The 14468-nt window shown below is 47.5% G+C and overlaps 1 protein-coding gene across 1 annotated transcript in view; it reads right to left on the bottom strand.

The window, feature by feature from the left end:
* CACNA1D (calcium voltage-gated channel subunit alpha1 D) overlaps window positions 1-14468 on the bottom strand; it is a 301425-nt gene that overhangs the window by 70725 nt on the left and 216232 nt on the right. Inside the window, 8 exon segments of the mRNA XM_019417198.2 lie at window positions 1739-1886; window positions 2637-2703; window positions 3567-3636; window positions 4018-4132; window positions 7616-7736; window positions 10665-10872; window positions 11001-11226; window positions 12008-12168. Of these exon segments, the coding sequence (XP_019272743.2) occupies window positions 1739-1886; window positions 2637-2703; window positions 3567-3636; window positions 4018-4132; window positions 7616-7736; window positions 10665-10872; window positions 11001-11226; window positions 12008-12168 (1116 nt within the window).

Here is a 14468-nt window from a genome sequence, read left to right as displayed (position 1 = left end):
AAATAAATACAAATTAAAAAGGAAGGAGAGCAACCCCTTTCTAATGCTATCACCTGGCTGTATGAAAATGACTACAGTATTCATGGGTTTGGTAAAATCTCCTGTTATGTGGAGATTCTGTCCTAAGTGGGTTTTTGTTTTTAAACTCTGGAGTTGACCCACAAGCACTCCCAAGAAAGTGAAGAGAAAGCTGCACCGTGCAAGAATCGTGCGGGAATCTTACATACCATGTCATGGTCCTCAGTGTCCTGCCGTTGCCTGATGTCCCACAGGCTAGTTAGCGCCAGACTCAACACCTGACTTTAGAATTTAACCTCAACACCTGACTTTAGAATTTAAAAGACTTTTTGACCTATAGAATACATATATCTTCCCCTTGAAATTATTTTCCTTTGTAATTTTTTTTTTAATATTTATTTTTGAGAAAGAAACAGAGTGTGAGCAGGGGAGGGGCAGAGAGAAGGGAGACACAGAATTGGAAGCAGGCCCCAGGCTCTGAACTGTCAGCACAGAGACCAACGTGGGGCCTGAACTCACGAGCCGTGAGATCATGACCTGAACCAAAGTCGGATACTTAACTGACTGAGCCACCCAGGTGCCCTGTCCTTTTTCACTTTCAAAACTGGAGTCAACTTTATGAGAAACTGACCCCTTTCTTCAAATCCTCCCTTGTGGGGCTGCTTCATGCTGGGATGTGCCCTTGGAGGGCTTGCAAGCTGTTAGCAGGTGAGTCTGGGGAGAACCTTCCAAGGCAGGGAGGGCAGGAGTGTTCACAGCTCTGGGGAGGGAAATAAATCCATTCCTTCAATATATGTAGACCCAGTGAGCTGTAGGCATCAGTAACGTCAGGTGAGTACCTTTTTTTAAAAAGAGATACCCAAATTCTCTACAGTGACACACTGTAAAAACTACCATCAGATCCTCAATTCACTAAGGGCAGCAGCCTCTCTTCCCACCTGTGTCTCCCTGGGGACTGTGAATTCCATAGGGTTCTTCTCTGACAGCCAAGGACTGCTTCTGCAATTCTAGAAACCCTTCCAGGAGCCATTCATTCCCCCAGGGATGCCATCTATCTCAGATGATTGAAAACCTAGAAACCGGCTACTAATAAACATTGTCTTCTTACCGCACTTGCAGTGCTGGGCTCCCAGTGAGCACCTTATCGTTTTACCACGAAAAATGCTACTTTAAGCAGGATAGCATGGAGCTGAATAGCTACCACCTATAAAATATCATCGAGCGATATCACTTTGTTGCCATCGAACTCAATAGGGAAAAGTGATCAACTAATCTGGATCTCAGGATGAAGACGCTGTGGAGAACTTGGTCGCAAAATTCTCATCCCCAAAGCATCTTAACAGAAGACCCACTCATGAAGAAAGGGTCCTCTGGATGGGAAACGCCTCACAGGTAGCAACCCATGGACACCTGAGCTGTGGGCTCTGACCAGTACAGGGACTAAGGAGGAGGAGAATCTGGGATGGCATCCTCCCAGGACCTGGTCATATACCTATAATAGCACCTTCATCCAGGAACGAGGTGGCCAAGGAGAGATGGGCAGAGGGCAAAGGCAAGCTGGAACAAGAGAGGGGCCAGCAAGGACTCAGGGGCTCGGAGGCACAGGCACAGAAAGGGGCTGTGACCCACCCTCCTTCTCCCCACCTCCAGCCCTCCTCAAGCAATCTGTAGGGGGACAGGTGAGACACGGCAACGATGAAATCAGAAAGCAGGTATTTACGGGTTGGTCTTGCTCAGAATGAAGAATGCACTCCCTTCAGGGATGGGGGCGATTTTCTCCTTCATGTTCAACTCTGAGATTCTACGAGGACGGGGGCCAGCTGGAACCTCGGGTTCATCCTCTTCCTCCTCCTCTTCCTCTTCCCCTACTTTAAATGAGACACTTTTTTTTTTGTAGGCATGAAATAATGGTTGCATTGGGTTTGAATTATTCTCAATTTCACGTGAAGAGTCAACTTTCACATCTATCGCCTTACATTGGTCAAAACCCTTCAGAATGTGGCCTGAATGCCTGTGGAGGGCTGAGAAGAGTGCCCGTCTGTGAGTGCAGGCAGTTCTGGGAAGGAGGGCCCGGCAAGTCCAGGTCTGAGCAAAGGTGAAAGGTATCAGTGCAGTACTCCCAGCATCCGGCTGTTTCCCCAGTAGCTTTGCTCAGCTTCTGCCTGGAAAACTGTGTGTGGGGCTTCAAGCCACACACGATCAGTGTCCTCCACCCCACTGGCACCCCGGCCCCCAGAGTCCCTGCTACATCAGCCAATAAAGGTAAGGCACCAGCAAATGTGAAAGGGTCAGGTGAGCAGTAATAATAACAGTAGTAATGGCTGGTTGCCTCCTAGAGAGGTTTCCCACCAGAGGTGGGTCTTGCCCTGATCCACTCACACTTTCTCTCCCCACCACCTGGAATTTGAGTTATGCAAGCTACCTGGGTGACCGAGGAAAGCAGCAGGGTTGACTGCTCCATAGCCACAAGGATGAGGCCCACAGCCTCGGCAGCCTCACTGCTCACCATGCACCCCAGCTGGGCTAGCCAGCCAGAGACTGAGCCTCTGATCACTGAGTGGTAGCAAAGCCGTATCACCCCTGAACCGAGAGCCTGTCACCGGCCTCTGCCACCATACCTGGCACATCACAAGGTGGGTAGGGGTCCTTGTCTTCATCCTCTTCTCGATAGTCATCAATTGTAACCTACGATGACAGAGAGGGCTTGGGAGGAGGGGAGACTCTGACTTCAATGCACCGCAGAGGACCAAAGCACAGACTCGACCCTGCCATTCAGTGCAGGGAGAGAAACTCTCTCCAAAGTGCACATTGCACAGAAGTGCGTGCGTGCATAGGGACAGCAAGTGTCCCTGTTGATGATTCTGCTTAAGACACAGCTCTGAGGGCAAATGAGGAGAAAACAGGTATAACCTCCATCCAGCCATGGTTAGCCAGCACCACCATACACGCGCCTCCCCACTCAACACTGTCCTACACACTGTGTGGTAACTGCGAGGTCCTGTCTCCCTGCTAGAATGTGAGCTCCATGCACAGAGGGACCTCACTGGTCTTATTCATTCCTGATTTCCAGTATCTGCCACACATTAACCACTCAGTAAGTATTTATTGACTCGCGGAACAAACAAAGGAATAAAAAATCCAGAGCTGTCATGAGTGGGATGAAGTTTGACACTACAGCCCTGAGTACCCAGAACCGGATCCTAAGATCCCTTCTGGAGGTAGACATCTGTTAACATCCTTGATTTTAATCCCCACTGAGAAGATATAACAGGTCAGGTCTGGTGACACAATTCCAATAAAGAAAAAATAAGTAGTCTCACCAGTCAAATATTGACCATACCAGTTATTTGGTGAAATATTGATTAATAACCAGCTAGCTGCCTAAATTCACTGAGAATCCCCCTGGGAAGCCAGCATCTATAATGTGTGTCATACCCTCACACCAAAATATCATGCATGATACCTTCCCAGTGTAAATGGTACATTTATGACGATATCAACAGACCCATAGTGAAACAAAAAGGGGAGAACTGTTTTAGGACATATACCTTATTGTCACTGTTGGCTATCTGGTTGGCCTCTGGTTTGTTGTTCTTTTTATTTTCCAGGCTCTCTTTTCTACACAGAAGAAAACATGAGAACCCAAGTAACCATATTGCTATGTATAAAAATGCTAATCCAGATTCTGAATCAACAGTGGCCTGATGAAGGACGGAATTTAATTGGAAACAACCCTAACAGTGAGACCACAGCACAACCCATCCTCATTGCTCCCCGTTCACCTCAGTGCACTGGGTTTATTACATGGATCATCTTATTAAAATTCTCATCCAAGAGCTCATCAGCATTGAACGCATCATTTATTTTATGCCACCAAAATTAACCACAGAGATTCTTTAAGCATGGGGACGTGTGACTCCTACTCTCAGCTCTGAGGAAATGAGAGCTGAGGGCCTGGGTTCTGCCCAAGATTCTCTTCTTGGGTGAAAATGGAGTTACCTGGCAATCTTCTTCCTTTCCTTCTCTTCAGCTTCCTCTTTCTGGGCAGTATTCAAACTTTCAGCATCAGCCAGATTGTCTACAGCGATGGCCAAGAAGACATTCAGTAGGATATCTAGTGTGAACATTTTAAGGGAACAACGTAATTTCTAAAGGCAGCTACGTGTCACCGATAATGACAACCTCACATCCCTCTGTGTTCTGGGAGGTTGGTAACAGGTGACTGTCCCCTAGTTGCTGTATTTACATGGTAAGACCAGAGGACCAGAACCCTGTTTAAAACACAAAAACAACAAAAACAAGACCTAGAAACTTGTAGAAGACAGTCTGGAAAGAAGCAAAATTAAGGTTCACTAAAACCCATGAAAACCTACAAATTTCAACATTTCCTTTCATCCGTGTGCATATGTGGCACATATGTGTATGTCTCTGTACACCAGGTATCTGTAGCTATAACACATGCTGCATAAAACAATCCATAACATAAACATGGTATTTTTATGCATTTTCCTTTATGCATATTGTTTCTTTTAAAACACACACACCCATAACCTATATCCAGGGCGTGCTTTCCAAAATAGACCCTTCTAAAGGCTACATGTGAATCAAATGATGATTCCACAAGATGATGACTGCACAATACAGTCTTGAGTCTTTCTCTTTTGAGATGATCTTCAGAGTTTGCAGATACCTCATTCATTCATTCATTCATTCATTCCGCAAATGCTGATGTATTGTCAGATGGTGCCAGGCTATTCTTTTGAATAGTCCCACCGTAGCTATATCTTTGACTATTGTGGGTGAATTGTATTTTTTAAAATACTAAAAAATGAAGTGAGTTAACACATTATCAGGTTTTGGGCTCTTACTCTAATGTTGTATGTATGTCTTCCTTGGATGATAGTGAAAAAAAAAATTCTGAATAAGGTTCCCAAATTTCCTAGAAGATGCCTATTTCTTATTCACTAGCAGTTCAATACTTTTTTGAGAAGCACAGGGATCAGAGGGAAATAAGCCAAGACAGCTCCTTCTCTGACCATGCTTCTCCCTGGCTGATGGATGGTCATCTGGGTAGAAGACTGTGGGAGCCCAGGAACTCAGAGACAGGAGGGGGCACCCATGTCCCACAGGGCCTATGCAATCTGCAATCTCAGGTGCGTAACACAAAAGTAACCTAGCAAGGGGCTGACAAGGAGATACCTTCTGGGGATATCACGCTGCACTAATCTATTCAAGTCTTTAAAGAGGATAGATACATGAATGAATTACATTAAAACTTTCAAAAACGCGTTTGATATGTTAGACTATTTTTTAAGCAGAGTGTAATGAGCCTGGGGAAGCAATCTGTCCTGGAATGGGCGATGGCTTGGTAACATGAGCACTCCTCTGATAGATGAGGGGGAATTGTGACTCTGGCAGGGATCAGTGTAGGACTAACTGGGTTGATCTCAATGATCTCAATGAAGAAGTAATGTATCCTTACATTACTGTAAAGCTTGCAGTGACACCAAACTCTTTTGGGTAGCAGAAAGCACATCCAGAGTAACAAACCATAGGAACATTTTACAAGTTTGCAACAGATGGTTTTTAAGAGCTCACACCTATCATCTGTATTTAGAAGCATTACCCAGACCCTTCTAAACGGTGGTATGCTCTGGAATTCATTCAAAAAGATCCACCCAGCACCTCTCTCACACTGACGACTGTGCCGGGTGCTGGGGGCATGACAGACCAGGGTCCCTACTGCCACGTAGCATCTATTCTAGTTGGGGGAGACAGAACATAAACTACTTTGGCGTTTCAGATAGTGATACAGGTATTACAAAGAAAACACAGCATGTAACCGGAATGAGTGTGGCCAGGGAATACTTCTCTGCAGACCCAAAGAGGATATATTGCTCTGGCCCAAGAGTTTATTGCAAGGAGAGCACAATAAGAAAACACTGATTCATTTAACAAGCATTTACCAAGGGCTGACTATGTGTAAGGCCCTCCGCTATAAGCCACAAGAGATGTGAATACAAAGAAGAAAAGATGCCTGAACCAAGAAGTTTATTGCCGGGGAGCCTGAGCGGGTCAGTCGGTTAAGCGTCCAACTCTTGATTCCGGCTCAGGCCTTGATCTCACAGTTCAGATCATGAGATCGAACCCTGCATCAGGCTCTGCGTTAATAGGGCGGAGCCTACAGGGATTCTCTCCTCTCCTTCTCTCTCTGCCCCTCCTCCGCTTGTGCTCTCATTCTCTCTCTCAAAATGAATAAACAAATGTGTTTTAAAAAGAAGTTCATTGTTGAGTTGGGGGGATGGAGAAGCCCCCACCCCAAACCAGTAGTAGGCACCCACGTGCAGCAGGAGCAACAAAGATAACATCTGGCAGGAGAGCTCACCTCTGGGTAGGAGGGGTGTTCTAGCTGCCTGAAGGATTCTATGAGCTTCTATGTACTGAAGGTGGGGATTTCCATAGAATAACTTGAAGCACGAAGTATTGTCCTGAAAAGTTTGCACCAGGGCTACTGCATGGAAGAAAACTCACTAATGAACCAGAGGAGATTAAGGGGAAAACAGCTTGGGACTTCTTACGAGAAGAATCCCTTTAGGATTCTTTAAAATAAAAAGGTGAAGACCGGGGCACCTGAGTGGCTACGTCAGTTAAGCATCTGACTTCAGCTCAGGTCATGATCTCATGATTCATGAGTTCAAGCCCCACATCACGCTCTGTGCTGAAAGCTCAGAGCCTGGAGCCTGCTTCCGATTCTGTGTCTCCTCTCTCTCTGTCCCTCCTCCCACTCATGCTCTGTCTCTCTCTCTCAAAAATAAATAAACATTAAAAAACTTTTTTAAAAAGGTGAAGACCAAGAGGTGGTATTCATGTTACAGCCACTCTCCCACCAAGCCCTTATTGAGGACTCCATACACCAGGTCTTGTGCCGGTCAGGGAGGTCAGAGAGAGAAAGAAGACACTGCCGAAAGTTACAGGGTCCTAAAGGCTCTGATGGAGGGAAAGAGAGATCCAAACCTTCAGAAGTCTAGAATTAGAGAGTGCCTCTTGGCAGGAAAAAGGAATAAAAGGAGTTAGAAAAGAGCTCACAGCCTAATACAGCCACTAGCCAATGGACACCTGATCCCCAGAGAGGTACAGATCACCAAAGCCAGATTGGGTCCGGGGAGCTTAGGTCAAGCCACTGCTGATGGGTGCCCACTGGTTAGGAAGCGTTTTTAAGAGACACAGATTTACCCCTAACTTCCCAGGTGTGACGGCACGGAGGACAACCGGCTCTGCCCTGAGCCTTCCCTTGGGACCTGTACAGGAGCTGTGTCACCAAGCTGGGTGACAACTGGTACAGGCCACACACTGGCCCATGCTCCCTTCCCCAGCTTGATCAGTCCTCAAAGCCTCACTGGACCTCTGACCCCATTACACTGTCCCAGCAGCCCTGAAGGAGAGCAGGTGTCGAGCTAACAAGGTAAGGGCGTGCATCTCCCCAGCCCAACTGCCACCGCCACCCGCCACCTGCCACCACGACCACCTCAGGAAAACTCAGACAGGGAGGAACAAAAGGAGATGATGACGACAAAGCCCTGCTCGGCTTGAAGGATACAGTTACCACAAATGAAGAGGATGATGAAGTAGATGCAGACGATCATTCCCGAGGACGACGGGCCGCCATAGGCCATGATGCCATCATACATCACAGCGTTCCAATCTTCACCTGTCAGAATCTAAGAGAACCAAACTGCAGTCAGCCCGCATGCGCTGGACCGCAACTCCCAACGGTCCGCCAGAGCTCCCTGGGGGCCACCTGATTCTGGTTTCAGCTGCCTTTCACTGTCCAGTTTGCGCTCAGCAAAGCCACCGGTTTCCCCGTAGAGTTTTCAAAACATTGTTTTCAATTACACAAACACATACGTTAATTCTTCACATGGAAATAAAGTAACACCACATATAAGACTTATGTAGTCTTTGGTGACACCCTAGTTTTGCCCCCACCCCCCGAGAACACGGTGCATCTCTCTCTAGAACCTTTTTGCATGTAACATATAGATACACGTCCAGAGGAAAGAGGTAGTTGGTGTGTTCTCAGATATATTAAACATAAAGAGTGTCTGTCATACTATATGAATTTTCTGCATTTGCTTTTTTTTTTTTCATTCAGCAATATACTCTGGAGACCCTCTGTGTCAGTCAGTGCCCTTCCGTCCTTTTAACAGCTGCCTACTATTCCACGTAGTTAACATACTGTGGAAATGGAGAGTTGGATCCCTGAACTTGTAGAAGCAGTGAACTGCAAATATCTCACGTAAGTTTACAAACTACCTCATGAGTAGGTACTAAGAGCTGCCATAAATTTCCAATTTAACCTTCTCTACTGATGATATTTGATAACTCGATCTATCAGGAGGTAGAATCGGATAAACCTAAATAGCATTTTAAGAACATACTATCTTCCAGGGGTGCCTGGGGGGTTCCGGCAGTTAAGCGTCTGACTTTGGCTCAGGTCATGATCTCACAGCTCATGAGCCCGAGCCCTGCATCAGGCTCTGTGCTGACAGCTCAGAGCCTGGAGCCTGCTTCAGATTCTGTGTCTCCCTCTCTCTCTGCCCCTCCCCTGCTCACTCTCTGTCTCTCTTTCCTTCAAAAATAAATAAATATTTAAAAAATTAATAAAAACATACTATCTTCCAGCAAGAGAAAGAAAGAGGGAGGGAGCACATGTGCTCTTGTATCATCTAGCTGCACCAGATACTTTAAAAAATAGAACTGTCATGGCTGACAACCCAACAGAAACATGGGCAAATGATTTCAAAAGATAAAGCAATTCCCAGAAAAGGAACTATAAATGGCTCTGTGTCCCATGAAAAGGCATTCAGTTTCACTCCTGATAAGAGAAGTAGGAAGACACTATTTTCACCTGTCAGACAACCATCAAAAAGTTTGAACACCCACCATACTAAAAAGTAGTGAGGCGTCAGGCAGTCTCCAGCCCCCATCCCAGGACAGACCGACAGTACTGTGAGGAGCACAGTAGGCAAGATATCAGAGTTGAAAACGGATTCACACCCTTCAGACCAGCAATTCCATTTCTGGGAAATTTATCCACATCTATGCTCACACATGTGCCCAGGGTGTGAGTTCGACGTCGCCCACTGAGCCGAGGCCAGACACAAATAGTCACCAAGCTAGGGACTGGTTGACTTGAAATAGTCACCAAGCTAGGGACTGGTTACATGAATTAGGGGACAGGCACACCACACCACAGGACTGACGCAGAATCAGAAAGGAGGCAAACTCTTACGGACCAATAAGGAAGGTTCTTAGGGACACTTCAAATGGTAAGAAAATGGAAAATGGCAGGTAACATGAGCCACTGTTTACATCATACTGTATTCGTGGGCAGGTAGGTGGGTCGCTAGGTTCACTGACTCACATCTACGAGCAAATATATCTCAAAGAATACACAGACACCATCCAGTGGTGGTTGCTCCTACAAGGAGAAATTGCGGGCTGCGTGGGAAGGAGACTCATTTGTTACTTTAAACCCTTTTATAAACATTTGAATTTTGTGCTATACACAGGTACTACCAAAACCCACCACCACCATAGGGTTTCTCTGTTTCTCTGAAATAAAAACAGAATAAAGAATAACTAATCAGCGGCTAAAAATTAAGGATAATTCAAATAAAGTATAGTTCAAAAAAAGTATGGCCTCTGGCGGCGACAAGAATTCCATCCACCTCAAAATGACCAAGTGGGAATGAATCCTACAGATCATTCCCTCTAGTCTCTTGTTTTTTTCAGAACGGATAGTGACTTCCCAAGGTCACAGAGCTGAGCACTGAAAGAGCCGGCAGGGTGGCCTCAGTGTCTAGGCCCCTCCCACCATGCCTTCCAGCCTCCCCAGATGGGCTCCCCCAAAGCTGGAGCTCACGGGCATTGTGTGTGAAAGCAACAGGGGCAGAGGGGTCTTTTAAATTTATATGCCACTCGTTCGAGGAAGGGCTTCAGGTCACCACATGCGAAGGCGGGAGGGGGGAGGTTTAGAACACCCAGCTTAAAGCCAGGTGGGAGCAGACACTGCTGCTTTGAGTGCCTAGCCACCTGAGCACCTCTGGCACCGTCCCTCCTTCTCAGCCGCGGTGCCTGCCCAGGACCCAACGGCACAGACATGCTCAGGGCCTGCGTGTCCTCATTACATCACGGGCGGGAGAGCAAAAGGGGCTGAAGGCTGTCACAACTCTTTTATCACCCCGATTCCTCTGACTGCACACCAGAGCATTAGGACTTCAGAATTCACCTCTCTGCACAAATCCGTTAGAACCAGGGTCCCAAAGCTGGCCTGCCAGCAAAAATTAGCACAGAACAGGAAGAGGATTTTAGAGCCTGTATCACAGAAACCTCACAAACCTCACAAAATCAAACAGAAGTTTTTGGTTTGTTGTCCTGTACCACATCCAGTGGTCCTACAAAAAAACACTGAATCACACCACACAGACAGCCGGAGTCAAGTGCGAAACAAATGGCTTTCATGGTGCCAGATTTGTCAGAGCATTACTGGGGCAGAGGTCGCTAACCACAGCAGAATCATCCCGTCTTCCTGAGTTGTGAACTGACAAGCTGGCGGCTCACACGGGCTCCTCGCGAGGGCTCACCTGGAATACCGTCAGGAGGGCTTGAGGGAAATTGTCAAAGGTGCTCCGCTTGGTCTGCGTTTCGTCAAAATTAAACTTGCCACCAAACAGCTGCATCCCAAGCAAGGAAAAGATGATGATGAAGAGAAAAAGCAGAAGCAACAGCGAAGCAATGGACTTCATGGAGTTTAACAAGGAGGCCACCAAGTTGCTCAGGGAAGTCCAGTGCCTAGAAGTCAAGATGGGGGTGTGAGCCCAGAACGCCCGCAGGACACCGCAGACATCGCTGGACCGGGATGTGGCTGGTCGCCAGCCCCCGGCCAGAAAACACCTGCAGCGAGATACACACATCCTTACCTGGTCACCTTGAAAATCCTTAAGAGGCGCACACACCGAAACACAGAGATCCCCAGGGGAGACATGATTTCCAGCTCCACCAGGATGGTTTCAGTAATTCCACCACACACCACGAAGCAGTCAAACCGATTAAAAAGAGAGACGAAATACGCCTGGAGACCCAAGCTGTACATTTTTACCAGCATCTCGCAGGTGAACAGAGCCAGGAGGACTTTGTTAGCGATATCTGGAAAGACAGAGGGGCGCACGTGCTCGGGGTCTCATCGTGGGACTGGCTCAGACTCGTTTTCCCTCCTCCCACCCCACCAGTCTCTGCTGGAAATGCCCCAGCACTTTGCCCTGTCTTTGCTGTGGCGCCTGTTACAGAAATGTAGCGTCAATATTTACGGTCTGTCTCCTGGGTTCAAGTCCTGCTTCTGCTACCACCTAGACATGGGACTCTGGAGCAGCCCCTTGACTTCTCTGGGCTCAGTTTCCCAGACTATAAAATGGGGAGGAGCAGTTTCCCACACAATCTCTGATGCTTTCTAGCCCTAAAAGCCTAGGATTCTGCATTTAGACCAGCATATTATATTTCTCGTCTCCATCAGTCACGGAGGGGCAATCTGGCCTTGCTTAGGTGCCAATGATAGAAGAAGCAGTTGTCTATCAAGTGGCAACCACCACTTGCCAAGAATACCATACAGGAAAATAAAGCTTCCGGTAGGGTCAGGGAGAAGGGAGACGAGGTCCCTCTCAACTGCAAGATTCCTTGATCCTAGGTTGCCACAGGGTTAAGACAATGAGAGGCTCGGGCGTCAATCAGCCCCAAGGTGCTTCACTGACCACGTGACAAGGACTACGCCCCCGCTGCTCTGGGTGCAGCCTCTCTCTGGATGGTTCCACTGTCTTCCAAGCTAGTGCCCTCCAGGAATGTCCTGACATGGCACATTGATAAGACTATGCAGACAGCCTCAGGAGTCCCTAATTCAGAGTCAGAATAAAAAGAGAACAGCCTCTGCTCGTACCTTGAATCTGCGTCAACCAATCAGGCTGGTTGTAGTGCTCGGAGGAAATGGTTAAGGTGTTGAGAAACACCAGGACAATAACCAGCCAGTAAAACGTGACAGACTTCACAGCAGCCCTACATCTCCTGCGATTGAATCGGTTCCAGCGGCGCCAGCGGCGGCTGCAAGAGAAGCAAAAGTTACTCCCCGAATGGCAGACAAAGCATCTGAACGTCCAACAAACGTTATGGAGGGGCGCCTGGGTGGCTTGGTCGGTTAAGCGTCCGACTTCGGCTCAGGTCATGATCTCACAGTCCATGAGTTCGAGCCCCGCGTTGGGCTCTGTGCTGACAGATCAGAGCCTGGAGCCTGTTTCGGATTCTGTGTCTCCCTCTCTCTCTGCCCGTCCTCTGTTCATGCTCTGCCTCTCTCTGTCTCAAAAATAAATAAACGTTAAAAAAAAAAAATTTAAAAAACGTTATGGAGACATAAGCTGTCTTTAACTCAGGACATCCAGGTCACGGGGTGCAGGAAGGAAAGATGAGAACAAAGGACACAGAAATTAGCAGAACTCATCATAGTAATTGTGTTGGTCTTAAAATACAACTTTTAAAATAGTATCTTGACCTGATCACGCTATCAGTTTCCTTCCTATGGTTTTAGATAACTCCGTAATCTGCCCTAAGCAGTCCTCAAACTAGTGAGAAGAATGTAGATATTCATAGATTCATATGCAGATGCAAAACCGAGCCGCACACACATATGCAATTCCCACCATATGGTACACGGGTCTGTTCACACTATGGGTGCAGAGAGCCGTCTGGCTGATCATACACATCTCTTGCAGCATCTTAACCGTCGTACAGAATTTCTCAGGCAGCAAAGTGCTCCAAACCCAGTTTTCCTTTTAGGGAAACTTTAGGTCCTTTCTTAAATCTGGGAGGTTCCTCTGGAGCCTGGCAGACTTGTCGAAGCTGAGTAGGACATGAGTCTTCATCCTGAGTCATCAGGTGCCCTTGCTAACTAGCAATGCTCAAAATATACCTTTAGGAGAAGAGCCAATATTGAATCATGTTTTCATACAAATAAGATGAGCTGAGCCAGACAGACAAGTAGCATGTCCTCTACCGACTTTCAGTTCTAGTGTGTCGTTAGGGAAAGGATCCCCTCCCTTAGCCTCTTCTCCCCGTGGAAAACATTCCCTGCCACAGGATGGACTGGTGAGGTGGGTCCCAGAAAAAAGGCCAGCCAAGTGGCGATGTCAGCCTTGTGCAGGCTGTGTTCACTGACGGGGGCTGTGGGCACCTCCTCTGGGGGCCTGAGTCAGAGGAATCTCCAGGCTGGGTCCAAGCTGCAGCGCTGGCTGACTCAGCGGCGTTGCTATGCTAAAAACACCGTAACCCAGGGACCGAGCAAAGAAAGAACCACGCTGACTCTTCAACAAGGCCTGGCACAAGCAAAGTGCATTTTGTTCTTGCTCCTGCTATGCGGTTTCCATGGTAACAGTGGCTGGAAACATGATGACCAGTGTAGAAGAATCCCACTAAAGACTGTCCCCTTGAGGCTGGGTTTCTCCTGAGATACATAATTCAGTCCACACAAGCAAGGTGATCCAAAAAAGAACCAGAGTTGGTGGTTCTATTTATGCTGTAGTGACAAGTCACAAGCATCTCATCATGAGGTCTTGGAGGCTTCACTCTCCCATCCCCTGAAGTCCTGCAGCATTTCTCAATTTGCCCCTCATGGGGCTCCAGACACTGGGTATATGGAGGTGAAGAAGGTGCCTCGTCCTGCGGCCTCTGACCTTGAAAAGCACGCAAGGTTGGGGCAAATAACAATTATAAATCCCCACTAAGCGCTTCTCTCAGGGTCCCGAGTACAGGCAGAGAGACAGGAGCAGCAAATGCTCTCTGCGTGAGGCAGGAAAGGCTTCTCTGAAAAGCTGAGATTTGGGCGGGCTCTGGATAACAGAGTAAGGGTTCACCAGGGGGCAGACGGGAGGGCACTCCACCCCAGGTGAAGGGGACTGAGGTGGGAAGAAACCGCATGTTGAAAACTGAGAGCAGTCCAGTTACCACCACAGAGTGGGGAATAAGGGGGCAGTGTCCGAGGATCAGGCCAGAGAGCGAGCTGGGGCCCAAATTATGAAGGAATGAATACGCCCTCTGGCAACAGGGAGTCAGGGAGGGGCCTTTAATTGTTCTTTTTTAAGTCCAGTTTATTGAGATACGATAGATATGTGGTAACTATTAACATTTAGGAAGAGGGTTTGTAACCACCACCACAGTCAAGAGGTAGAAGATTTGCATCACCCAAAGAACTTCCCTCACGGCCCTTTGTGACAGTTAACCCACCCTCCTCACCTCAGCCCCTGAAAACTACTGTTTTTTGTCCGTATTGTTTTGTCTCATCCAGAATGTCCAATAAATAGAATCACACAATATAGAGCTTTTTGAGACTTGCTTCTTTCACGTAGCAAAAA

Source organism: Panthera pardus, unplaced genomic scaffold (genome assembly GCF_024362965.1).
Source record: "Panthera pardus isolate Hobbes unplaced genomic scaffold, ASM2436296v1 HiC_scaffold_8, whole genome shotgun sequence".
Taxonomy (NCBI): domain Eukaryota; kingdom Metazoa; phylum Chordata; class Mammalia; order Carnivora; family Felidae; genus Panthera; species Panthera pardus.
The sequence above is the reverse complement of the archived record's forward strand: the minus strand, read 5'-3'. Positions and strand labels throughout refer to the sequence as shown.